General features: G+C 36.5%; 3 protein-coding genes and 1 non-coding gene across 5 annotated transcripts; 2 read left to right on the top strand and 2 right to left on the bottom strand.

The window, feature by feature from the left end:
* Positions 1–1,892: 1,892 nt before the first annotated feature.
* On the top strand, positions 1,893–5,013 carry LOC130721215 (putative pentatricopeptide repeat-containing protein At1g02420). The gene has a single exon (XM_057571978.1). The coding sequence runs from the start codon at positions 2,232–2,234 to the stop codon at positions 3,735–3,737; it is 1,506 nt and encodes a 501-aa protein (XP_057427961.1). The 5' UTR covers positions 1,893–2,231; the 3' UTR covers positions 3,738–5,013.
* A 6,445-nt stretch (positions 5,014–11,458) lies between these two features.
* On the bottom strand, positions 11,459–13,745 carry LOC130718939 (ADP-ribosylation factor-like). 2 transcript variants are annotated; one of them, XM_057569593.1, is made up of 7 exons: positions 13,587–13,745; positions 13,162–13,323; positions 12,876–12,946; positions 12,197–12,316; positions 11,969–12,087; positions 11,797–11,878; positions 11,459–11,702 (listed from the first exon to the last, which is right to left on the bottom strand). In XM_057569593.1, exons 2-7 carry the CDS (start codon positions 13,307–13,309, stop codon positions 11,697–11,699), a joined length of 546 nt encoding a protein of 181 aa, XP_057425576.1. In that variant the 5' UTR covers positions 13,310–13,323; positions 13,587–13,745; the 3' UTR covers positions 11,459–11,696. The 2 variants fall into 2 exon arrangements, with proteins under 2 accessions (XP_057425576.1, XP_057425575.1); XM_057569592.1 differs by lacking the exon at positions 11,459–11,702 and having other exon boundaries at positions 11,773–11,878.
* Positions 13,746–15,585: 1,840 nt separating this feature from the next.
* Positions 15,586–15,658, top strand: TRNAF-GAA (transfer RNA phenylalanine (anticodon GAA)). The gene has a single exon. It is a non-coding gene; the product is annotated as a tRNA-Phe (tRNA).
* Positions 15,659–19,555: 3,897 nt separating this feature from the next.
* LOC130718345 (protein NIM1-INTERACTING 1) lies at positions 19,556–20,299 on the bottom strand. Its single transcript, XM_057568926.1, has one exon. It carries the CDS (start codon positions 20,191–20,193, stop codon positions 19,840–19,842), a length of 354 nt encoding a protein of 117 aa, XP_057424909.1. The 5' UTR covers positions 20,194–20,299; the 3' UTR covers positions 19,556–19,839.
* Positions 20,300–27,065: the final 6,766 nt, after the last annotated feature.

Here is a 27,065-nt window from a genome sequence, read left to right as displayed (position 1 = left end):
AAAAAATCATATTTAAGATTACATATATCTAAATAACTTTGTCTTATATGAATCAAGAGAAAAATTGGTCCATCCATAGATAAAAATTTCTATACTTTGAATGTCATATATGTTATTTAATTGAACGGAAGAGCTAAAGCACATTCTTGATTATGCTAGTTTAGTCTTCCCACTAAGTGACCGAGAATGGCATTGACCATGGACTGGTAAGCAAAACTTCACACCAGCCACCACTTTTATTTCAGAACACAAATACATGAATTTCTCATTCTTGACTAAAAACTGCATTTAGATGACTAATATTGTCAGGGTGCATCCTGAAATATTGTGTGGCCAATGATGAGAATTAAGGAGGAAGAATTTTAGATTGGTGGGATTGCTCATTGTAGTGAGTGATCAGCGGAAGACTTAAAAGGGAGGGAAATTGTAATGATGTTTATTGCACGTTGACTGGTAGATCAAGCAGCCATCGAATCGGGAAATTTTGTTGAAGACTTGAAGAATCTTTGAGATAATCCCATCACATTCATGCATGATGCAGGTTTCAAAAAAAAAAGGATCTGAACAAGTTTTACTATTCTTCTTTTGCTGTTTCTCTCCACAATTAACTGTTCAACTTTGACCTACTGCTAAGGAAATAGAGCAATCATCCAAATCAAAATCTTTACAAGAGTTAAGCTACTGGCTTGTTTCCAGGAAAAGAAACTTCTATTGCGTGTGATCTCAAACATAGGAACATATATGGTTAATATCAAAGTGGGTGGTTCTATTCAATCTTCAATAGAAATGATGATGATCGACCATATAAATTTCAAAAGCAACGTGCCAATATTGTTTTAGACTTGAGGGTTAAGCTACAACATCCACCCTACATGCTTTTAGAAGTGAACATTTGCATTGACAAAAAAAAAATTCTCTGACACTCCCGAGACTAGGGTAAATTAGTGTGAATAACGCCTTCATAGTAGTTGGATTTATTAGTTTTTTAATCAACAGACTGAATAGACAACCGCTTGTTCATTTTCTTTTCAAAATCATAAAATTGACTCAAGAAAATCACAAAATTTGTGGAGCTCCACTCATTATCATAACCCTACTTCTCTCATCAGTGCCCCTATATTTCTTCGAGGCCAACCCCCTCAACCCCGCCCTTCACCCCCGCCCTTATCTACTTGCCAGATGTCCAAGCTCCACCCTGCCACCTCTGCACAGGGACTCAGAGCCAATACAAAACTATCTCAGCCACACCATTAATAGCAAAAAATCATCTCTTATAAAGTCTTCTACTCACTCATACTTAACCAATGTGAGATTCCAACTCACACTTGAATTCTGAACACTGATGCCCTTTTCTAGCCAATTTGAAGCCTATTTGGGTTAATTTCAGTTAAATTGATCATTTCATTGTGATTGAAGTTAGATTTTTGGTATTCTAGTACATACAAGTTAAGAAGTTTTGGAGGCGTACCTGTTGGTTTGTTTGAGTACACCTACTTATGCGATATCCACATCCACTGCAAGATAAAGGTCATATTTAGAGTAAAAAAATTGTGTTGTTCGTGATGCTGATGCTAATTATGGTTCGCTAGCGTTGGCAAAGCGTACAAAGAACTCATTTAACTTTAGCGTTTGCTGGGCCGAAGTCATTTTATGTTGATAGTGTCGGTGCATATAAATGCTAAAATCATCGGCCAACATAGCGTCTCCCCAGCATCCATTAGTGGCGGTTGGCAGCCGACACTGCATTCACCGGTCAGCTTAGCATTGCGTGCAGAGTTTAAAGTTGACCGATACATCATCATTAATTTCTCCGTCTCATCTTCCTTATAAACTCCTTCTCTTCTCCTTTTTTTCTCAAACTCTTCTCTTTCCTATTCACTATATCTCTCTATCTTAGCTCAACCTCCTCCAACAGCCCTCAACCTCCCACCTAGTGTGAAAAATTGCATCTGATACGCATCGCGAATTACACACAAGATGAAAAAAACTAAAAATTTGCTACAAAATTGAATCAGATGAACGAATCATTATAATTTGCTACTTGTAATGTATATAAAATAAGAGCTTATGCTTACATCAACAAGCTTATATGAGATAAGTACTTATTGTCATTAGTGCTTAAAGAAGCTATTCACCCAAACTGAACAAAGTGAATCAAGTTTGCGGCACCTCAGTGAGCTTTGTAGTCTCTGTCATCACCACCACTCCATCACCCACCACTCAAACTCAAAATGTTGCTGAAGCGTTGCACATTTCAATCCCAATCCACGTTCCTCCCCGCTCCAAATCTCATCCTCTCGCGCCTCCTCAGCTCCACCCTCAACGACGGCGACGTACACAGAGTCATGACCATCATCACCACCACTTCCTCGCCGGAAAACCTGCGACAATCCCTCAAATCAAGCGGCGTTTTCCTCTCAAACGAACTCATCGACCAAGTCCTCAAAAGGGTCCGTTTCAGCCACGCAAACCCCTCCCAAACCCTCGAGTTCTACCGCTACACTGGCCGCAGAAAAGGGTTCTTCCACACCGCGTTTTCCCTCGACACCATGCTCTACATTCTCGGGAGAAGCCGCATGTTCAACCATATCTGGGACCTTCTCATCGAAGCGCGGTGGAAAGACCAAACTCTCATCACCCCGCGCACTGTCATGGTTGTCTTGGCCAGAACAGCGAAGGTTTGTTCTGTTAGACAAACTGTGGAGTTTTTCAGAAGGTTCAAGAAGCTGGTTCCTGATTTTGATACTAACTGTTTCAATGCATTGTTGAGAACTTTGTGTCAGGAGAAGAGCATGACGGATGCTAGAAACGTGTATCATAGTTTGAAGCATCAGTTTCGGCCGAATTTGCAAACGTTTAACATTCTGCTTTCTGGGTGGAAGACCCCAGAGGACGCTGAGGTGTTCTTCAAGGAGATGAGGGAGATGGGGGTGACGCCTGATGTTGTTACGTACAATAGTTTGGTGGATGTTTACTGCAAGGGTAGGGAGTTGGAGAAGGCCTATAAGGTGCTCGATGAAATGCGTGAACGGGATTTGTCGCCGGATGTGATTACATACACGAGTATAATTGGTGGGTTGGGGTTGGTTGGTCAGCCGGATAAAGCTAGAGATGTTTTGAAGGAGATGAAGGAGTATGGCTGTTACCCTGATGTCCCGGCGTACAATGCTGCCATTAGGAACTTTTGCATTGCGAAGAGGCTTCGTGAGGCTTATGATTTGGTGGATGAGATGACGAGCAAAGGTTTAAATCCGAATGCTACTACTTACAATTTGTTTTTCAGGATTTTTTACTGGTCTAATGATTTACAGAGCTCCTGGAACATGTACCATAGGATGATGGGGTTGGGATGCCATCCGAATACACAGTCTTGTATGTTCTTAATAAGGCTGTTTAAGAAGCAGGAAAAGGTGGAGATGGCGCTGCAGCTATGGGGTGACATGGTGGAAAAGGGTTTTGGCTCCTATACTTTGGTTTCTGATGTGCTGTTTGACTTGCTTTGTGATATGGGGAAGTTGGGAGAAGCAGAGAAGTGTTTCTTGGAGATGATTGAGAAGGGGCAGAAGCCGAGTAATGTTTCATTTAGGAGAATCAAGGTTCTCATGGAACTAGCTAATAGACATGAGGCCCTTCAGAACTTGACACAGAAAATGGCCGTGTTTGGGCGACCAGTCCAAGTTCGTGAAAGTAGACCAGTCCAAGTTCATGAAAGTAGAGAGAGCGCGATTGATACTTAAGTTATAGACTTATAGCATAACTTTTAACCCATAATTCTACTTCCAATAGTCATGACAATGTGGAAGGAGGAGCAAGAGATCTTGATGTTGTGGCAGAAGTTGTAGGAAACATGACTCAGGGATCAGTCATATGAATATATCTTTCAGAATATGTCGTGGAACGTGTGTGAAAGATTCAAGAAACCTAGCTGACAAAAGAGGGTTGGACAATTATTTAGGTGAGCGGCATTCTACATAATGGGGATTTTTCTGGCTTCACTTAGACAGTGATCAGCATCAGCTGTATGAACGTGTGATCTATGCTTCTAGGAAAAAATGCACACGGGTTTTAAACATTTTGCATAAGAGAAGTGTTTGTAAGTGGTTGGCTTGTGATGTTACTGTTATAGCTAATCTGTTACTCTTAACTTCTGGGAACTCATACTTCAAGCTTACTACATGCTCATCATGACTTATAGGTCAGGAAATAAAGAGGTGTTTCTTCCTTCTGATACTTGCTGTTTCTTTCATCCGTTTCTTTCTTCATTCTAATTCAGATTATGAGTCCATAAAGTCTTTAGTCTAATGATTATGAAATTCCCATTGCCATCCGGAAAGCTGAAGGCTTAGGTACCAAACATCCTATTTCTAGTTTTAGGTCACTTAAGAATGTATCCGCTACTTTTAATTCTTGCTCTTCAGAACAGACAGAATCATAAATTCCAAAGGATATCCATGATGCTTTAAAGGTTCCTAAGTGGAAGCAAACTGTCTTAGAAGATATGAAGGCTCTTGAAAAAATAATCAAATATAGGAGGTGGTGGAATTTCCTAAAGGAAAGATAGCCTTGGGATTCATAACTAAGTACAAGTCAAGTGGATCAATTGAAAGGTATGATGAAGTCCATGGGTTCCAAAGGCTTCACTTAGACCTGTGGAGTTGATTACTTGTAGACTTTTGCGCACATGTTAAATTTTTAATCATAAAGAATCATATTATCCTTAGCTGCTGATCTTGATTGGCTTTTACAACATCTAGATGTGAAAACTACATTTCTAAATGGTGACTTGGAGGAGGAAGTGTACATGGGCGCACGACACACCCCTTGGCTTTGGCTAACATTTCAACCAAAAAGTATGTTAGCTACGAAAGTCATTGTATGGATTAAAGCAAGGTTGCTTCAAAAAGTTCACTTGGTTCATTAAGGAAAAAAAAAGGCTAGTTGATCATACTATGTTTGTAAGGTGATCACCCAAAAGGTGTATGTGGATGATATAGTGCTCAAAAGATATTGTTTCGCAAGAGAATGTTACAAGGTTAAAAAAGTAGTAACCAGAAAGGGGATTGTTATTTCTCGAAGAAAATATAATCTATATGTACTTAAGCATAACAGAATGGGCGGCAGTAGACTAGCATAAACTTCAATTGATTCCAACTAGAAGCTTGGAAATGACCAAAAAGGTATGGATACCTACTATAGGTATCCTCAACCGAGACAATCATGTTCGAACTGAGTAGGACCTCTTTCTATCAAAGGTTAGTGGGAACGATAATCTATTTATCTTTTACTCAGCCACATTTTGCTTTTGCAGCTAGCCTAGCGAGTCACTTTATGCATTCACTCTATGAAAAACATCTTAAAGAAGAATCTTGGCATTTGGAGAGTACTCCAAGTAAAGGTATACTTAGAAGAAAAACTTGCCAGCATTCTTTTAAAACTTATATTGATGCTGACTAGGTTGGGTATGTCGCAAACCAAATATCAACATTTGAATATTGCACAATTAAGTGGTAATAGTGAAAGCTTAATATAGGTAGAGTGATAATATTGTGTCTAAAATTAATTCTTGAAATGAGTTGCACCTACCTATGACTTTACAAGTGAAGCCATTCAGGGATCACTCAAAACTCTATGTAGCACAACCGTCCCAAGCTTGTGAGAACTCATAGAAAGTTCCAAACAGAGACAATAGATGAAGGGGTTATTTGAATAGCATTTGTTCCAATCACCTAACAGCTGGATCACATACTGATAAGAACCCAGAAATTCAAGAACAAAATTATATTGACTGAACTTGGTATCCTCTACAATTGGTGAGAAACCAGTGATTAAGGATACAGAAAATTAGAGAAGGAATGAAGATACCCTGGTTAATTCGAGAGAACCAGGAACTCTCCCACAAATACCCAACAAATCAATTGATACCCCCTTTTCCCCCAATTTCCCCTATATATGTATACTACCAGGAAGCTTATCAATACTTCCTTCATTAGTTACAAGTAAAATATATTATATTCTATTATTTACTCTATTTACTCTTTTATCCCTGTAGCCTTCTTATTTCTCCTACGGTAGACCCTTGTCACACGGGGCTTGATCCTATCAATACCCGGCGCCAAAAGCTTCACCTTGTCCTCAAGGTGATATGATGGAAACGCCTCTTGCATGCGTGTGACCAACTCCCAGCTGTTCTCACAAGTGGGCAGTCCCTTCCACTGCACCAGAACCTCTAAGCCTTCTGATGCCACATTTCGAACTGCTAGGATATCCTCAGGCCATACCAATAGCTCATGCTCCTCTGTTAACAATGTGGGAAGAGGTTGGGGTTGGCTAGCTGGTCCAATCACTTTTTTAAGAAGTGATACATGGAAAACGGGGTGAATCTTGCTATTGGCAGGCAAGTCCAGCTTATAAGCCACTTCTCCTACTCTTTCCAATATCTTGTAAGGGCCATAGAAGCGAGGGCTAAGCTTCTCATTGATTATGTTGGCCAGTGACCTATGGCGGTAAGGTTGTAATTTGAGGAAGACCCAATCATCAACCTAGAATGTCACCTCTCTTCTGTGTTTATTAGCATGGGCTCGCATGTAGTTCTGAGATTTGAGTAAATTTTCCCTGAGGTCAGCCAGTAGCACATCCCTCTTTGCTACCAAATTGTTGACTTCCTCTATCCTAGAAGGAATGACAGCCCCATTCAACAAGGTGAGAGGGTCCTGACCGTATAAAGCCTTGATCGGTGTCATTTTGCTTGAAGCATTGTAGTTGGTGTTGAACCAAAATTCTGCCCAAGGGAGGTAAGCACTCCACTGCTTAGGTTGAGTACCTGTAAGGCAACGTAGATAAGCTTCAAGACACCTATTGACCACTTCTGTTTGGCCATCGGTTTGGGGGTGATAAGCTGTACTGTAGTGCAACTGAGTTCCAGCAGCCTTGAAGAGGGTCTTCCAAAAGTTGCTGAGAAAAAGAGCATCCCTATCGGAAACAATGGTGGAGGGAAACCCATGGAGACGTACAATCTCTTGAGTGAAGAGGGCTGCTACTTCACTAGCTGTAAAAGGATGACGTAAAGGAATGAAATGAGCATATTTAGTGAGTCGATCCACTACCACTAAGATAGTGTCCTTCCCTTTTGACTTCGGTAAGCCACCTACAAAGTCAAGGGATATATCAGACCACACAGCCTTAGGAATGGGCAGAGGTTGCAGTAACCCAGCAGGAGTCAATGTAGAGTACTTGTTTCGTTGGCATATGTCACAAGCAGCTACAAAATCTTTGATGTCTGACCTCATTCCCTCCCAAAACACCACAGCAGAGAGTCTCTTGTAAGTCCTGAAGTATCCGGAGTGTCCCCCCAAACTAGAAGAATGAAATTCCTTCAAAAGCAGAGGTATCCTGCCAGAGTTTTTGGGCAAAACCAATCTGTCTTTGTAAAATAGTTTCTGCTCTCTAATACTATAACCAACATGGGCTGTAGAATTAATAATCAGCTCTTGCATGATGGTTCTTAATTTAGGATCCCTCTGAATTTCCTCTTGCCATTCCTCTAAATCCTGTAACTGCAAGACTGAAATGGAAGAGTAAGAGCCCTTCCTTGACATGGCGTCAGCTGCTGTGTTGTCCTTTCCCGGCTTATATTGAACTTCAAAATCATAACCAAAAAGCTTAGAGATCCACTTGAATTGCTCCTCTGCCCACAGCCTCTGATCCGTAAGGAACTTCAAGCTTTTTTGGTCGGTTCTAATGATGAAATGGTGGCCTAAAAGGTAGTGTCTCCACCTTTGGACTGCCTTAACCACTGCCATAAGCTCCCTCTCATATACTGACTTTCGTTGATTCCGGTCAGATAAAGTAGCACTCCAATAAGCCAAGGGCCTTCCCTCCTGTAATAGCACAGCTCCCAAGCCTGTACCTGAGGCATCAGTTTCCAGCACATAGGTTTTTGTAAAGTCAGGGACTGCTAGTGTTGGTAACATAGTCATGGCTTCCTTCAATTCCTCGAATGCCTTCTGTGCTTCCTCACTCCATAGGAAAGAATCCTTCTTCAAAAGTTGGGTGAGGGGTCTTGCAATGTGTCCATAACCTTGCACAAACCTTCTATAATATCCTGTTAATCCCAAAAATCCCCTAAGACTTTTAATATCCTTGGGAATCGGCCAAGTCCACATCGCTTCCAGCTTTTTGGGGTCTGCTGCCACTTCCCCAGCAGAGATCACATGCCCCAAATATTCCAATCTTGTCTGTCCAAATGTGCATTTCTTACCATTCACCTTCAAACTGTTCTGCTCCAATAAAGACAGGACATGAGCCAAGTGTTGTTGATGCTCTTGCATAGTCAAACTGAACACCAAAATGTCATCGAAAAACACCAAGACATATTTCCTGAGTAAGGGTTTCAGAACCTCATTCATTAATGCCTGAAAGGTAGAAGGAGCATTGGAAAACCCAAATGGCATAACCACAAACTCATAGTGTCCCTCATGAGTTCTAAAGGCTGTTTTCTCTACATCGTCTTCTCTCATTCGGATTTGATGGTAACCGGACCTCAAGTCCAATTTAGAAAAAATAGTTGCCATCCCCAATTCATCCAACAATTCATCAATCACTGGAATTGGAAATTTGTTGGGCACTGTCACCTTGTTAAGGGCCCTATAGTCAACGCAAAATCTCCAGCTTCCATCTTTCTTTTTTACCAAGATGACTGGACTAGAGTACGGACTTACACTTGGCCTAATGATTCCAGCATTCAACATCTCATTAACCATTTTCTCTATTTCAGTTTTTTGGTAATGAGGGTATCTGTACGGTCTTAAATGTGGAATATCAGCTCCCTCTTTTAAGTGTATTGCATGATCTTGTCTCCTTGGAGGTGGCAGTCCTTGGATTGGCTCAAAGAGAGTCTGGAACTTAGCCAACACCTGAGCCAATTCTGCTGAACAATGCAGTTTTGATTCTTCTGTTGCTTCTACCACCTTGCATTGTACCATATAACCCTCTCCTTGCTGGTGCAGAGCCTTCCACATTGAATTAAGGGAAGCTTTTCCCTTAATCAATTCTGGTTCTCCCTTTAATAACCTCTACTGGCCATTCAAATTGAATCTCAGAGTCAATTTTTCAAAATTTGCTCTAATCTCTCCCAATGATGCTAACCACTCCAAGCCCAGTACGACATCCTCCCCTCCCAAGCCAAATAAGTAATAATTCTGATGAACATCAATTCCCTGTATTTGCACCTTCACCCCATTGCACATGCCTCTGCACTTCACCTTATGGCCATCTCCAACCTCAACCACATAAGTAGGTGTTTCCTGCACAGTGAGTTGTAATCTTTCCACCAAGTCTTGAGCTATAAAATTATGGGTAGCCCCACAGTCAACTAGCACCACCACCTTCTCTGTCCCTATAGTACCCCAAACTTTCAATGATCTCTTGGAAGTAAACCCCACAATGCTGTTCAAGGACAGTTGTTTGTACTCCACCAAGTCTCCTCGGTCCTCTGTAATTGTTTCCTCATCTTCTGTCCCCTCTATTTCTTCATCATCCTCAAGTAACATGACCCTCAATTGTTTGTTTTTGCAAACATGATTGGGTCCAAACTTCTCATCACATTTGAAACATTCTCCTTTCCTAAGTTTTTCTTGCATTTCTGCTTCTGATAACCTCTTGAATCCTCCAGTTCTACCCCTATTGAAACTTCTCTCAGAGTTCACCACATTGTTAGATCCCACCGAGGTACTTGGAGAATTTTGACCTTTAAAACCAGATTTCTGACCAGTGTCCACAGACACAGTTCTAGTGTAAGTTGGACTCTTATAAGTGCTTCCTCCTTTATTCCAAGAAGCTCCACCAGTTTTAAGCACTGCTTGATTCTTCTGATCTATCATCAGGGTCTTCTTCATCATGGTGGACAAGTGCTGAGGTTCATACAATTTCACCTCAGCTCCCACTTCTTCCTTCAATCCATTCAAAAATATATCCATCAAGTAGTCTTCGCCCACGCCATTCACCATCCCCGCAAACTTCTCAAACTGAGTAACATATTCCTCAACTGTACCATCCTGTTTCAGTGCTAGCAAGCCTGCAAAAGGGCTATGAGCCACAACTGATTGGAACCTCTCTATAATAGCAACCTTGAACCCGTCCCAACTCACATTTGGGTTGCAGGTCTCCCACCATTGATACCAACTCAATGCCTTGCCATCTAGTGCCACAATTACTGCTTGTAATTTCTCATTCTCTTCAGCACCTCTGATTCGGAAGTAACGCTCAAGTTTATTGACCCAGCCAAACGCATCTTCTTCGCCATTATACACTGGGATATCGAGTTTCTTCCATCGCTCATTGTTCCTACCATTTGAGTGCGCGTTTGTTGCCTCCAATTCCGCCACTTGCGCCGCTCGCGCCGCTCTTGCCGTCGCCTCCGCTGCTAACCGCGCGGCCATATCTCGCTCACCCTATGTCACCGTGCGCTCAGACTCAGATTTGGATAAGGACTCGATCATAGCTTCCAACCTCTGAAAACGCTCGTCATCTCGTTCACGATCTGCAATTCGATTCCTACGATCCTCCTCCCTGCTTGCGCCCAGGGATTCCAACAATCTCTCAATTCGATCAACTCTTGTTTCCATCTTCGTCGGTCCCTTAACCATTCACCAAAACGATTCCACAGCTCCTGGAAAGAGCTCTGATGCCAATTGATAAGAACCCAGAAATTCAAGAACAAAATTATATTGACTGAACTTGGTATCCTCTACAATTGGTGAGAAACCAGTGATTAAGGATACAGAAAATTAGAGAAGGAATGAAGATACCCTGGTTAATTCGAGAGAACCAGGAACTCTCCCACAAATACACAACAAATCAATTGATACCCCCTTTTTCCCCAATTTCCCCTATATATGTATACTACCAGGAAGCTATCAATACTTCCTTCATTAGTTACAAGTAAAATATATTATATTCTATTATTTACTCTATTTACTCTTTTATCCCTGTAGCCTTCTTATTTCTCCTACGGTAGACCCTTGTCACACGGGGCTTGATCCTATCACATACTTACCATGGAACCTTTTTTTTTCGGTACAACATATTGGAATCTTATGTACTAACTTGAGGGAGGCATCAAAATTCTCAAGAAATTTAGAAAACAAAAAGCTTAGAATATGAGAATAGAATGATACCAGAATTATCTAATCCTCATCCCATCGATTCTATTCTTATTTTGAATTGTAGTAGTGGTAAGAAATTCTCTAGCCAACTCTTCTATATATTTCAACTCTCTTTGTAATCATGATGATTAAAAAAATAAATTATATCTTCTTTAAAAAATTTACATATACTATGTCAATTTAATAAATGTCAAGAAGTAGGTTTAGGAATAGAAGCAATATCCTACCTCCGATTTGCTGAGGCTTTTCTGAATGCGTTGAGGAATAATAGTGATACACTTACTATGACATCATAATTCATACAAATAAACATGACACTTTAAATCATTCAAAATATGAAAGGGTCAACAATGCTATTTGGTTATACATGGAAAAAATTGAATTCGAATTATTCTTCAGTAATAGACTGCTGTTCTTTTTTGAAGAAAAATAATACATGTTGCAATGAAAATCTAATCCGGGCAAGTAAATCAGACGCTGGAGATCACATCGTGAAAGTAAACTCAACTTCTTGCACCCTTGACTAATAACTCTCTATGCCTGCACATCATTTAAAAAAAAAAAAGCATCAGTTACAACTATTATGTTGTAATTTAAATTTCCAAGTACGTCATAATAACTGTTCCATATTAACCTTGTTTGCAATGTTGTTTGAGAGCCAGTCAAGTCCTTCATAAAGCCCTTCACCAGACGTGGCACATGTGCTCTGGATATACCTGCATGCGTAGAGCATGTTAGTGAGAATGAGTGATGAATGCAGGAAGACAGAGAGGAGTTAAATGTTGAGAGCAAAATCTTTAGTGTACCAGTGACGCTGACGGAGAGAATGAAGACCAAGCTTATCAGTTATCTCAGCAGCATTCATAGCATTTGGAAGATCTTGCTTGTTAGCAAAAACTAGTAGCACGGCATCTCTCAACTCATCCTACCATTGTAAGATTATAAGCATCCAAAAAGACAGTATAATCCAGTATACAAAATCATCTGAAATAATCGACATTTCATAATCACTCATTCAGGATCTGTTTTATTACCTCATTCAACATCCTATGCAGCTCATCTCTAGCTTCAACAGCACGGTCCCTGTCATTGCTATCAACCACAAAAATAAGTCCTTGTGTATTTTGGAAGTAATGTCTCCACAGTGGACGGATCTACAGGTACAAACATATCAATGGTCAGTACCAAATTGATCCAAAGAGATCTAACAGAATAACACAGAGGTTTTAGGGGCCAGTGCCAAATTGATCCAAAGGACTAACTTAAAGATATACAAATTCCATAAAAAATAAGTGAATAGTAGTTTATCACACTTGTAAGAGGTTGATTACATCCAGAGTCGTAAATCAAGAAACTGGCATTAAAAAGGAGTAGAAGATGTCATTGACATTTGGATTATGATATTGATAACCAGCTAGGTATCACCATAAGCACAAATTTGCATAAACATTGTGCAGAATGAACCATTATGCACCTCTAATCCAAACAACATATGTATTTTGAAGCACATCTGTATCTTAATGAAAAGGAGTACATGTATGGTATGGTGAATACAAACAACATTTTGCAGCTCATATGTATTTTGCATAGTTAGTCAAGTGGATTATAGGCTAGTTACCATGTTATAAAATCAACAAAATTGTTGAGTACAATTTGCTAAAATATCAAAAAGTATTCTAATATAGACATAGAAGATGTAGGGGGGAAAATTACCTTGTCCTGACCTCCGACATCCCAGACAGTGAAGCTGATGTTCTTATATTCCACGGTTTCCACATTAAACCCTAGACAAAATGAGACATTAGTAGAAATTGCACAAGGAACGTACTATTAGAATGGTGAGACATGAGATAAAACCATCAACATGAAGACAACATATATAGTTAGGCTTAAAACATTGACAATATAATATACCAATCTCGATGGACACCACAAAGAATAATATTAGAATGAAGGGAAATGTGTGGAAAATGCCAAATGAAGCGTGGTGGTAACTTACCAATGGTGGGAATGGTGGTGACAATCTCTCCAAGCTTGAGCTTGTAGAGAATGGTAGTCTTACCCGCAGCATCGAGACCTACCATAAGAATACGCATCTCTTTCTTGGCAAAGAGCCTGCTGAACAGCTTGGTGAAAGACAACCCCATTTTCAAGCACAAATCTGAATCCACAAACAAGTCAGCAATATACAATCATGCAAAATGGATCCGAATTGACAAATCGGATCTGACACAGAGATCGATCAATGAACCAAGAGAAAAACAAGTTTGCAATTACAATTGCGCGATCTGAATACATACACGTGATCGATGTGGATCGGGGAAGGAGATAAACGAATAGGAAATCACAATTAAGATTAGAGAAACAAACGGAATTGAAGAGAGATCTTGGTGAAGAGATGAGGAAAATGAACGAAGGAGTTACCTTGAAGAACGCGAGATCTCTTCTCTTTGCAATTGGAACAAAGAGAAAAGAGATGGAACTTCTCTGCTCTAACAGACAGGGCCTTCGCGGATTTATAGATTAGAAACAACGCGGACAGGTAACAACGTTTCTAATATTCGCTGTCATTAGATTATCGTTTTATTTTTATTTTTATTTTTTTTGGTACAAAGAGTTTATTGTGTTTAAAAACTCCCGTGTGTGAATATCATATGGACTGTCATATTTGTTGTCTGATCAACATGTGTTATCGGCACTCAAATAAGTTTTCTCTTCTCCAGACATCAATGGCATCATGTATTCATTTAAACTATCAACAATCTCATTTGTTATTTAGGTAGTGTTTGATCCAACTTTTTTTTTACTTCAACACTTCAATTTGTTCATATGCTTTTCTTATTTTCTTCCTTCCCTCATCTCCATTCACCTTATCAAACTCATCCTTCCCATTGCCAAAAAAAAAATTCAAGCAAAACTTTAGAAAATTACAAATAAAAAAGAGGGATTTTTCATTTTTGTGAAGAACTTAATCCAATTAGAGAGCATCAAGCTGAGAAGGGAACTGATACGACGAATTGGAGACCCTAAATCTGGTTTGGGGGTTCTGAACTTGTTCCAAGAGGAAACTTGGTCAGAGAATTTAAGGGTCAAGTTGTTCTTGTCCAACTCGATTCGGAACTTGTAACCCTGGGAAGTGCCAAACCTAACCTTGCCAACATCCAACTTCAAAACCCTCAATTCCTTCAAATCCCACTTTTGTTTTGTCGAAATTGACTTCAAAACATCCTGATTTTGATGAATCGAATAAGAAAAAACAATCAGAAGTAGAAATATCAAGCCAACTTAAATATCATAACCATTTGCCCTTTTGTTACAGCTGCACGCGTCAGCCAACGAATGGAATGCTCGTCGTACCAGATCATGTACTCTTCATTTGGCCCAACATGAACATTAACCTCGGGTTGGTTAGCCAACCTTTGGTGCCTCTTCGACCACATCCGTATAAAACCACGCATGTTATGCACCCAATTCTGCTTTTCCTTCCCTTTCAAAGAAATATCATGCATTTCATTTTGTTGAGATGGTGCATTCGGTACAGGCTGAAACATCTCGAATTGATGCATTACTCAATCTGGTTGATGCCACTCTGAAACGTGATACACTACCATTGGCACCACAGTTCTCCATAAATGCATGTTTTCTCGACAACGTTCCGGAAGAGCATTGAGAACATCAGCAGAGTACGACATCCACACAAACTACAAAGACAGACACAAGAAGGAGAAGAAGTTAAATGAATATAAAGTTGACATTTTGAGATCAATACAACGTTAACTCGCGTCATTTGATCTCATATCGTCTAATTTAGTGTGCCACCACTCGATTTGTAAGAGTGATAACACAAGTTTGAATCCTAAAAAATTCATTAGTTATGAAAGACATCTAAGTTTCTCAAATGTAATTAAAGTGGATAATTCAATATTATCAAATTTTTGGAAGAAAATCTCAATAATGTGTTGGAGATTTTCTCTTTTTTGAAATTGAACACCATATACTAAGAAAAATAATTTTACTTTTTGATTGTTTTTCATTGCATGTGTTTTCTCTTGATCTTTCTTAGTTTACCTTTAATGTGTTGGAAATTGGATCGATTGGCTTAAAGGTAAATTAGTAGTATAAATGATTGATCTTTCTTAACATTTATCTTTGTTTTAATTTCATTTTTCCATTGTTAATCAATTTCGGTTTTGATCATTTGATGTGTTTTGTTTATCAATATTCATCAGTGTCTCCTTTGCCTAACATGATAATGTGTTTGATATATTGATTTTCTTCATTAATTTAATATTCAACATTTATATATTTTGTAACTCACATTATTCCAACAAGTGAGCTATCTGTTTCGTAACTCACATTATTCCAAGAAGTGAGCTATTTTTAAATTACAATATATAAACAAAAGTGCGCTACAAACAACATCGCGGGGATAGCTCAGTTGGGAGAGCGTCAGACTGAAGATCTGAAGGTCGCGTGTTCGATCCACGCTCACCGCATTTTAGTATTTTTCATCTACAGATTGGTTTTTTTTTTTTTTTACTTCTAGGAGTTTTGTAGCAGTACAAATGGATCTAATGAGGTAGATCAGCCCGAGTGAACAAGAACTAAAACCCAAGTGGATGCAGAATTATATTTTAGTTTGGGCTTTTAAATTTTAATCTATGGTATATTTCTGAATAGTTTCCCATCTGACCCATCAGTTTGAATTGCTATATTTATTGACCAAAAAAAAAAGGAATTGTTATATTTGTATTGCATTTTCTGCAGAGGATTATGAGAAAATTGAGCTAGTCTTTTGCTCACCACTTTGGTGTGTGTTCCCTTTCTCAACAATGTTTAGGTGAAAATCCAACAATGATATATACACACCTCATTTTCTAAACACTTCATTTCCACTCTTTTTTTTTTCTATCTCTCACCTCTTATCATCTATCACATCTCATATTTTCTTTCTTTTACTTTTTCTTTTCTTTCTATCTCTCTCTTCATCTACCTCTCTCCACCTCTTATTAGAGGTGTGAACATAACATTATTCGTGAAAATCGTCTCAAACTCGTTGTAGCAATCATGGTCTTCCGATCAGAGTGGCAGAAAATACTGATGATGAGCTTAGCGGTTATTTGAAACCCTCACAATTTGATAGCCTGACTAATATTACTTAATTTCTTTAAGTATGTGAATATACAAATGTAGTTGTTACTTAGCTATGAATGGATAAAATAATTCATGATTACTAGCTAGTCTAATGAAAGCCTGACGAATATTTAAACATGAAAATATCTTGTGTCATACAATTAACATGGAATCCTACATATGCAGAACCTCTAAATTAAGAATAGTTTATATTTATATTATCTAAACATCTATAAAGATATGAAGTGTCTATGCACCATCAAATGAGCCTTGAATCCTATCCTGTCTGATTTTGGGATCAAACGGAAACAATGAACTCATTAGATACAGCTACTTTAATCTCCTTTACCCATTTTATTCGAAATCCCGTTTTAATATGTGCACCATTTATATTCCACTTTTGAAGTTAATTTGAGCAACTAAATTTTTTTTGTTACAAAAAATGGTAGAACGGAGAGAAAGCACCTCCAGACTACCGGGCAGGGCGCCAGTGGCATGTTGGGGAGGCAAGCAGAGGCCCACTCCTAGAAGGAGCGTCAGGGGATCTCTCCAAAGAGGGTTGTCCACCAACTGAGATTTTACTGACCCCAGGAGGATTTGAACCCTCGACCTTTGGGAGGTGAGAGCTAAACCCGGAACGTGAAGCCAGTTGTGTCAACCCATGTTGGCTTTGAGCAACTAACTTTGTGATCGAGAAAATTGAAGACAAAGATGCTCGTGTCTCACGCGATCATTTGAATAAGAAAAGCAGGGTCCTAAATGCTTTCTTTCTACATGTTTAAGAAGGGGGAAACGTGGAAATTAATTAAAGAACAGGTACAAATTCAAGGGAGGGCAAGTGAACTATCTCTTTCTCGGAGAAAAAGATCGGTGAACTCCAGCCCATTGTGACATCGAGGTGTTACATAGCTTTTGTGATGGTATTTTGATAGAAAATTCTGAGGAAGTTAGAAAACATAAATTAGCATGTGTGCAATGAGCAAAAAATGTTTCCTGAAGATGTACCATGAAGAATTCATGCTTGTTGCCATAAATAGTTTGTTTTATGTAACACAATTTTTTTTACAACAATATGTTTGGCTCTATTTGTTTGGAGACCGATTACTTGAATCTTTTTGAGCTTTTGAAGATAGCTGGACGGGGAAGATCTTATTTGGCTACTCTAGTGCAGGAGGGACGTTCTTTAGTTATTTATTTTGATTGTGTTGATTTTAATTTTGTTCGTCGTTGTGGTAATTGTGTTGCAGACTATTTAGCATGTAATGCGGCGTCTTTTGGTTATTCGGTTTTGGTGGAGGATGTTCCACGGGACCTTGTGTCTTTTGTGAACACAGATTTGTTGGCCTCTGTACCTTTGGTTTAATCTAAGTTTCGGAAATTTTCAAAAAAAAGTTTCTGCAATGTTGTTCAAAAAGAATAGGTTGCGCTGTAACGTAAGATCGTAAAAAATTATTGCTTATAATTCAGGAAACATTTTTTATATTTATGACTATAATTTTAAACAGTTGTAAAAAGTAAACAAATGTTATAATGGAAGCATGCATGATGCAATTGTTTGTTAAAACTTAACTAAGCAAAATAAATTTGATGTCAAAAAACATCAATTTAATAAAAAAAGTAAATGAAAATGACTAAACATGCAATTTAATAAAATAGATTCAACAAATGTCATATTTTAATTCTATAAACTCATGTCGTACATACTATGCTATCGCAAACCCTAACAAAATACTGATGAACTCTCATTTATAGACAAAAGACTTGTTTGTTTGTAGTTTTCAAAACAATTTTTAGTTTATAAAACTAAAAATCAGATTTATACAACCTGATTTCAAAAATTGTTTTTAAAAATTGTTTTAAAAACTGAAAAAAAAAAACTGCAATTATCAGATTCAATGTGCCCCAAAATACCAGTACAAGAAATGGTGCCCACTAGGGTGGGCACTTTCACTATTGGTCCACCGGTGATCCAGGCCTGAACACTGTTGGATTTATGCATCTTAGAATATTCTTTATTTGGACGGTTAAGATTAAGTGAATGGTAAAAGGGTACAAATGTAAATTAACAACCCCTGGTCCCCCTATTCTTCTCCATCTTCTGGAAAATGATGGTGGCTTCCGGCCTACACTTCTCTCTCTGACGCCGATGTCGCTGCTAATGGTTGGCCCTCCTCCATGTTGGAAAGCCCAATCGGCACTTTCACTAAATCAACGTTTTGTTATTTGCCCATTTCATTATTCATTGTTGATTTTAATTTTGGTATGTTTGTTTGTTAATTTGTGAAATGGTTGTTTGGTGATTGTGTTGGAAAAAGGTACCGGGAAACCATGAGTGTCATTTGTAGTGCTTTGCAATGGGTGCTTGATCGGCGGCAATGGGAAGCAGCAGAGTTTGTAGGTGGTGGTAAGGATCAAGCTTGATGGGAAGTAGCAAAGTTCATAACCCCTTCAATCTTTCCTGCATTAAATTTCGTTTTTTTCAACTATGTTTAATCAATGCATTGTTAATATTGCATTGTGAAATTTTAATTGAAAATATGGGCACTGTTTAGATGGTTTCATCTGCGTGTGAATCGCCAGAGCAAGTTGAAATTGGATATTGAAATTTAAAAGGATCAGATCTGATGATTTTGGATTTGTGTTTGAAGAATTAGCTTGCATGAATTTTACTTGCACATTGTATGTTCATTTTCAAAGAGATTCAGATATGTGGGGAAGGGTCAGAGATTGGTCGGTGATGAACTAGAGAGGCAGAGAGGGTTCTTTTGGGAAAAATTTTTCGACATATTTTTATTAGGTGTAAATTACTAATATAACCCTTGGTCCACCGGTGAACCAATAATGAAAGTGTCCACCCTAGTGGGCACCACAAGAAATATCTCACTACACTATCACACAACGTTTCGACTAGCCTTTAACATCTTCTAAAGTTTCTCATATATGTGTACCATGTGATTTAGTCTTCGCTTTCTCCATGTGTCCTTGTAACATATTTGAATACGGATTCTAACATCTTCTACCTGCTCTCAAGAATAGATTTATGCCTCTTTTATCTCCATAACTCAGAGCAATTTTAACTAAATTTGCACAGAAGGTCTTCAACCTCTTTTTGAGACAACTTAAATATTTTTCTAAGTTCAAAATATTAAGTTCTTCAATTTGACTTAGACTTCGACCCATATTTTTCAAATGACATAATTGATTTTAAGAAAAAATAAATTGATCCAAACACGATGAAATATGGAAAAGGAGAGAGATCATGAAATGAAAAATACTAGTATTACTGATATAATAGAAAAAGAAATAAGATGAAAATAACATGGAGAGTTAAAGTATATATCTAAAGTCCAAACCCACCAAATAATTGAAGGTCGATCCATGATTCCATGGTGTCCTTTGGGTAGGTTCAACCAATACAGGATTAAGAGCAGAAAATAATTAAAACTGCATTCTTTCTCACCCACATACCACAACAAGCCTTTGCCACCAAATAAATTAAATATCACATGTAAGCATGAGATTGACAGAAAACTATGAGCGCCAGCTACAGAGCCAGATTGAGGTCGAGATCTTTGTGAAGTTGTTCCTTCTTCTTACCTTTGTTGTTGTCTTTGACTTTGTTTGTGTCCCTTGGAACTGGATTGGGGAAAATTGAAGGTGGCTTTCTGAAGTGAATCTCGGTAGTGAAATCCTGCCATTCAAAAGAAGCAGCAGCAGTTTCTACCTTGATCTTTTTGTTGCTGAGCTGGTTGTTCTCAAGATCTTGCAATTCCCTTCTGCGACGATCCCGTGCATCACGAAAGCTTCTTAACAAGGAGTAAAACTTCTCCATCTTCATCTCATCGTCATCATCATTGTTCCTTATAATCTCTGATCTCTTGTTATTTTCCATGTCCATCAAATATTCAAAGAAATTTCTGGTTGTACAAGAGGAATATATGGATGCTTTTCTTGGGTTGGTGTTTGTTGCTGGAATCGAAATGAACTGCCGTGTACTTCACACATCACTGATTGATTTGTGTATTTTTATGCGCGTGACAGCGAGGCGTTACGTTTTGTTCCAAACTGATGACGTTATACTCTTGACGTCACTGCCCTTTCGCTGCATGTGTAATCAAGTCGGCTCTTATGACTCATCATAATTTGGAAAATAATGAATTTAATATACTTAGAACGATAAATTACGGACTATACAATCCTTAGTCTCTCGTTTGTCTGTCATTCTTACCACTTGAGCTAGAGCAATTTACCCTCACTCTACTAAATTTGACAGACGATATGATATGAAAAGAAAAAATACAAGTATAAAAGAGAAAGAAAAAAGTGTGGAAATGTGAAAACAGAGAAAATAGAAGTAAGTATATTTAAATTTGAGCACCTGTCAATTTACATGACTTGTGGCCTTGTTTATTTTTGTACATAGTGGTAGATCCCATGACAAGTGGCAAGACACAACTTAATAAAAAAACGTGTTTAAAAAAGCAAACGGTCGACCTGGTTGTTAAGTTAAAACTTAAAATAGACGTGAGTTTCAACATTCCCCTTTATTTTAAAGAAATTCAATTTTTTAGATATCTTAATGCTTTGTTTGTTTATATTAATTAATTTTCCGTAGAAAGAATAGCAGGGGAGATGATGAGCATTAGGCCTGTCTATAGGCCTATGGCCCTCCTATGGGCCGCATAATTTAAGGCTTTAAGCCATTTCATCAAGTTTTTCGGTCAATAGTCATTTTTAATCAATCATTCAACAACTACTTTTGTTAATATTTTAGCTAATTAAAGAAATTGGGCCACTTAAAATTTTAACTATATCCAGCCTAATCCTTTTTTATTTCTTTTGAGATCACATTAACTTTTTCATTGATGCTAGAAAATGGAAATACAGTGAAATATATCATGATCGGAGCGCATTAGCAATATGAGATTAGTCAAATATTTTTTTTTCATTCATAAGAGTTGAGAATTAAATTCCAACTAGTTAAATGGATGAAGTGCTAAATATTACACACATTCAATTCAATTGGTCAACATAATATTAATATACAAAATCAAAACTGAAAATTAAAAATTATTAAAAAATGACCAAATAGAAATAATTGAGAAAGATGAAGAGTGATAAAAAAGGGAAATCAATAGTTTGTCCTGCAAAGAACTAACTTAATTAATGGAAAACAATTGAAAAAGAAAATGAAAACTTTTTATATAAGAACATTGTTCTCATTTTTAAGAACTAAGAACTCAACGTCATCTTTTTAAGTAGTTAAAAACTCAACTCTTAATTCTTAACTAAAAAATAAGAATTAAGAACCTTGCATTGGAGGTGCTCTAACAATGCACTATCTTAGTTGGAGAGTTTACGCTAAAAGGAAACTTAGAAAGGAACGGAGGGAGTACATGTTTTTAACTTTTTTTTGTTACATGTAAATATGTTTTTAACAATTTGTCTTAAAATAATATTAGCCATTAAAAAAAATGGAGGATTAAGATTTTATAGGAATAGAGGTGCACATCAGGTGAGGATCCTTGTTCCCTACTTTCTATGTGGCTTTAGATAATGATATTATTCAGGTATTGGTTTACATTTATAAATTATTAAATGTGCTCACGGAATATAATAACACTAGTATGTATACCCGTGCCGATGCACGGGGGACATATTTCCAAGTATATAATAATTTGTTTTTAATATGTATAAAATATTTATTTTGTATGAATGAACAAAAAATCTAAATATAGTTTATTGTGTTTTTAATAAGTTTATGAACATCGGACTGATAAATGGCACCATCAAGGAATTGAATTACTGGACCTCTCCCACTCAACCCATGAAATTATAATAAAATTTCATCTTAATTGAAAATATTTTAATGTGAACGTTCTTCCCCGTCGGATCCTATTTTCACAATTAAATTGGAATGTTTATGTATATCTACTCCTTAAAATTTTTCAAAACTCTAGATAAAAGTATAAAAATTATATTAAACATCTTTAATTACTATCATACTTTTATTCCTTTTTATATATATTTCATATTAAAATTTATGAAAAACACCACTTAAAATATTTAAAAAATATATCATTTTAAATATGAACGTTTTTTATTCAAAATGTTCCTCCCATGGGATCTTTCAAAATATATTACTCCCTATATAATTATTTTCCCTATATATGGAATCCTCAAAATAGTAAAAAGTAAAAATGAAAATACTAAAGTGCTCTAATAAATTACCCGCAAAAGCATTTTACCTTATAATTTAAATGGTAATAATATATATATATATATATATATAAATTTTTTTTCGGTATAATGAAAATAAAAATTACACCCTTTAGAGATCGATTCCTGAACCTTCCCATTCCCAACCCATATGTCCACAAACTCTTCCATTTGAGCTATCATCTGGGGACAAATAATATAGGCTTGAATATGTTTTCGGTCCCTAAAAAATCACCGATCTTTGGTTTAAGCCCCTCAATTTTTTATTGGAAAACAACCATATTTGGAAAATAATCCTGAGTTTTTTTTTCCCTGTCACCGCCTTCCATCCATTGAGTGTTGAATCACTTAACACAAGCTGACGTGATATTATTTTAGAGGGACCTAAAAATGAAGAACCATGATTTTAGAGGACCTAAAACCAATTTTTATCATAGTCTTAGGTCCTTCTAAAATCATTATTCTTTGGTTTAGACCCCTTTAAAATCATGATTTTTTGGTTTAGCTTCCTCTAATGGATGGAAAGTGACCGCAGGGGCTGGAACCTCAGTATTATTTTCCATTTAGGGATGTTTTTCAAAAAATATAATTTAGATGGACCTTAACCAAAGAACACTAATTTTAAAGGGACCAAAAACATATTTAAGCCAATAATATATATATATATATATATATATATTTTTTTTTTTTATGGATTAAATTTTTGATATAAATGATAAATAAATACAAATATAATTCTATGTTTAATTAATATGATTATAATATAAAAAGTGAAAATATAATAAATTATATGATTTTTGCTTTTTTTATTTCGTTTTTCTCATCTCTAAATAATTCTACACAATTTATAACATGTAAAAGATGTGATATTTTTTGGAACATCGGAATGATAAATTGCATCATCCAGGAATTGATCGCTGGACCTCTCCCACTCAACCCATAAAATTATAATAAATTTTGCTTTTTTGTTGTTTGTAATTGAAAATATTTTAATGTAAACGTTCTTCCCCGTCGGATCCTATTTTTCACAATCAAATTGTATTGCTTCTGTATATCTACTCCTAAAAAGTCTAGAAAAATTATAAAAATTATATTAAAACATTTTCTATTAATTTCAACTTGAAGGCATTTTAATGCAAAATGTTCCTCATCGTATCAGCTTTTTACTATGTAATCTAAACATCAATAAATATAGACTATATATTTTCAATCCCCATGTGACAAATTTTTAGTATCAAATTTCATATCAACACATTTTCGATTAGTTTCTACTTGAAAGTATTTTCATGCAAAATGTTCCTCCCTGTATAAGCTTTTTAATATGTAACTTAAACATACATAATTATAACTGAAAATGTTCTTCCCCGTGGGTTCCCATTTTTTAAAATCAAATTATAATGCTTATATATATATATATATTCTCTTAAAATCATTTAAAAATTCTGAAAATAACATAAACTTATGTAGAAAAAATTATTGAAAATGACTGATAGATATAGTGGAAAAATGGGAACAAAGAAGTAATCCATGCTTAAGAGAGATAGTGGATTAGTTCTTCAAGATGCACGGTAGCATTTTCTGAACAAATGAGAAATCTAAAGAAACACAGAAGGTACTTTAATTTTAGACCAGAAAGCAAAGAAATGTAAAATAGAACATGCTTCATCAAACACGCCCGGATAATCCCACCATGAATCAATGTCCGCTGCTTAAGAAGCATCCACTGTTTGCAGAAACCACCAATCTTGCCGATTCAGGCAGCATCTCCTTCTGGAATGATGATAATAACATCAGCATTGCAAAGAATAGCCAGCTCCTCCACGAGCCATTTCCTTTCCCTCCCTTTGCAATCAGCTTCTCAAAATCCACAAACCCCAACCTTTGAGAGGCGTAGAGACTAAAAACCTAGATCAAATTACCAATCACAAACAACCAAGAGGTTTCTTATGTGAAAGATAGATCTTATGAGAGAGAGTAAATTTAGAATTTGAAACAAAATAGATAAAAAAAAATAATGCAGAAGAGGAAAAAAGCTTTCCCAGTTTCGTAAATGAAGAGCCTTAAAAAATTAAATAGTAAATGGGATAGAAGCTCGAGAAGTGAGAAAAAAAGGAATTTGAATTATAAATCAATAGGGAGATTTCGTGCATTAGAACTGGTGCAAGTAATTATTTTTTTAGCAACATGCAACAACACTGTCTATAAATTTAATGAGATCTTCAGATGTGTAGAACTGAGAAGGAATGCATGCTTTCAAGAGCGTGCACAAGTTTCATATCTGAGACAATCTTCCTTACAAACCCGAGATTCATAGATAAATGTTGAGCTACTGTTGATGAACTTCGGTACTTCCATCGCAACAGATTGGAAATCATCTCTTTAAAATTAGAAACAGACATGGTAGAGAATAAAAATAAAGGGACCAAGAGAGAAAAAAGCAATTTTAAGCTTTGAATTCATGCTATTTTTCCTTGGGCGTGATAAAGACTCATAAATATTCTAACATCATCTCCTTCTCCCTCTTGTAATGAGAAATAGGGCCTTAAATACCCTACGGTTTCTGAATCTAAAAAACACTCAAAATAAATGGAATAAAAAAAACCAAAACTTTATTCAAGTGGGTCACGTAATCTATATATATATATGTAAAGCACACTTGAGTTTTTTCATTAAATACAAAAGCAAAACTCAAGTGTTGCATTGTATTAAAAGCATCAAAACAAACAAAAAACTTTGTAATAAATATGTTAAACAATAATAAACTTAAAATTGAAAATATATATATTGTAAAAAACTATTCAACTACTTACAATAAATAACAACAACCATAAACTTAAAATTTACTTGAGTTTTGTATTTCACAAATATTAAAAATAAATTCAATAAGAAAATAATATTTATTAACAAATAATTTTGCGAAGAAAGAGACAAAAATATTTCAACATTAAACTTCCATTAGCACACTTTTCAACTGAAGGTACTACTTTCCAGGCCAAAACATGAAAGAAAGAGATAAATACCACTTTTTAAAAGTCGTTTTTCTTTTATAAAAGATTTTACACAAACACAGACTAAATTATTCAACAAAAAATAGGTAAAGAGAAAATTTGAAATATAAAGAGAGAAGAATAGATGATTCTCCTCTCGTATATATCACAAACAAATAAAATTATATGAGAAATGAGGCAAGAAAAACGAAAATATAAAGCCTCAAAGTAGTAAATAATTCTTGCCTAAATTATTATCAGCATAAAACATTGTAAGAGTTGTGTTAGGAAATCAGCATTTGTATCTAAAAATTATAAAGGGCCTATATATGGAAGGGACTGAACAGATGAGGAGATCATTCTTAGAGTCTAGAATCTACTCTATAATAAACTACTTTTTACTAACAAACTTGACCTTATGTTACAAAAAATTGTCAAAATCTGTCAAACATAAAATAAGTATCATCCAAATTAGCACACAAAAAAAAACATGGTCCTATTTCAAACTTAATTGTATTTATAGGAATTCGCAGAGCTTCAGGGTTAACCGGATTCTACAGCCTCTATTTTCATTATCTTCCTTATAATATGGGCAGTTGAAACAAAAAATCAATTACCAGCACCAATAATTCAACTTCTCCATCTATCTCTTCAGAAATTTTATAGAACATAAACAAAGGAAAATGAGAATGGAACATTTCTTTATTAAAATTGAACATTTCTTTATTATCATCAGGCGTGTGCTTTCCTTTCTCTTTAGAATTTTCTCCTTCCCCTCTAGCTTGAGATCGTACAGAGAAGCTCAGCCAGACTATAGATATTACTCTGCACTCTCTCAAGAACCTTCAGCCAATCCAATCTCTCTTTGGTAACAACCACGGAACCACCTTAAAACAATATACATGAATTAGAAAAACAATACCAATACATGAATTGGAAACACGATACCAAGATATTGCTTACTTCTTGAAGGAATTCAGCAGCACCTTTCCTCTCCGGACACTTGAAACCAAGAGTTTCATACCATATTCTTTCAATTCTGCAAGCACGTCACCGACTTCCTCAAACAGAAAATTAGATAGAGGATCAGAACTGAGCAAAACTTTGGCTTGGTTCCCAACAAAATAAATACAAACAAAGAGTAATGAAAAAGCTGTTTGAGATGATTAAAAATGCACTCTTCACATACTGTATTAATCTCATTTTTCTACTCAATCACAATCTATACTACACATACATTTTATCACCTTTTTCATTTTTTCTTTCTTTTCCTTTGGTGAGTGTTTGTCCTCTGCAACAGTAGCTGCATCATTTTACCGTTCCAGCCTACAAAATCAAAGAAAGGTGGCACAGATAATAATTTGGGTAAATAGTCACATTGGTCCCTGGATGTTTGCACCGACTTCAGAATCGTCCCTGGATGAATTTTATTAGGCTCGCGGTCCCCAAATGTGGCAAAAAATAGTCATATTAGTCCCTGACGTTAAAATCCCCTAACGTTCGTTTACCCAATTAATAAAAGTCAACATTATCTTTCTAATTTTCTTTCACTTTGGTCCCTTTC

Source organism: Lotus japonicus, chromosome 5 (genome assembly GCF_012489685.1).
Source record: "Lotus japonicus ecotype B-129 chromosome 5, LjGifu_v1.2".
NCBI classification, from domain to species: Eukaryota; Viridiplantae; Streptophyta; class Magnoliopsida; order Fabales; family Fabaceae; genus Lotus; species Lotus japonicus.
Note: the sequence above shows the minus strand (reverse complement) of the source record. Positions and strands in the feature narration are given on the sequence as shown.

Bases quoted from the DNA above. Each gene is read 5' to 3' on its own strand.
- LOC130721215 (XM_057571978.1), top strand. From the start codon at position 2,232: ATGTTGCTGAAGCGTTGCACATTTCAATCCCAATCCACGTTCCTCCCC.
- LOC130718939 (XM_057569592.1), bottom strand. From the start codon at position 13,309: ATGGGGTTGTCTTTCACCAAGCTGTTCAGCAGGCTCTTTGCCAAGAAA. The intron at 12,317-12,875 runs GTAATTTTCCCC...TTGTACCTGTAG, and splicing joins ATGTCGGAGGTCAGGACAAG to ATCCGTCCACTGTGGAGACA. The intron at 12,088-12,196 runs GTAATAAAACAG...TTACAATGGTAG, and splicing joins TGCATAGGATGTTGAATGAG to GATGAGTTGAGAGATGCCGT.
- LOC130718345 (XM_057568926.1), bottom strand. From the start codon at position 20,193: ATGGACATGGAAAATAACAAGAGATCAGAGATTATAAGGAACAATGAT.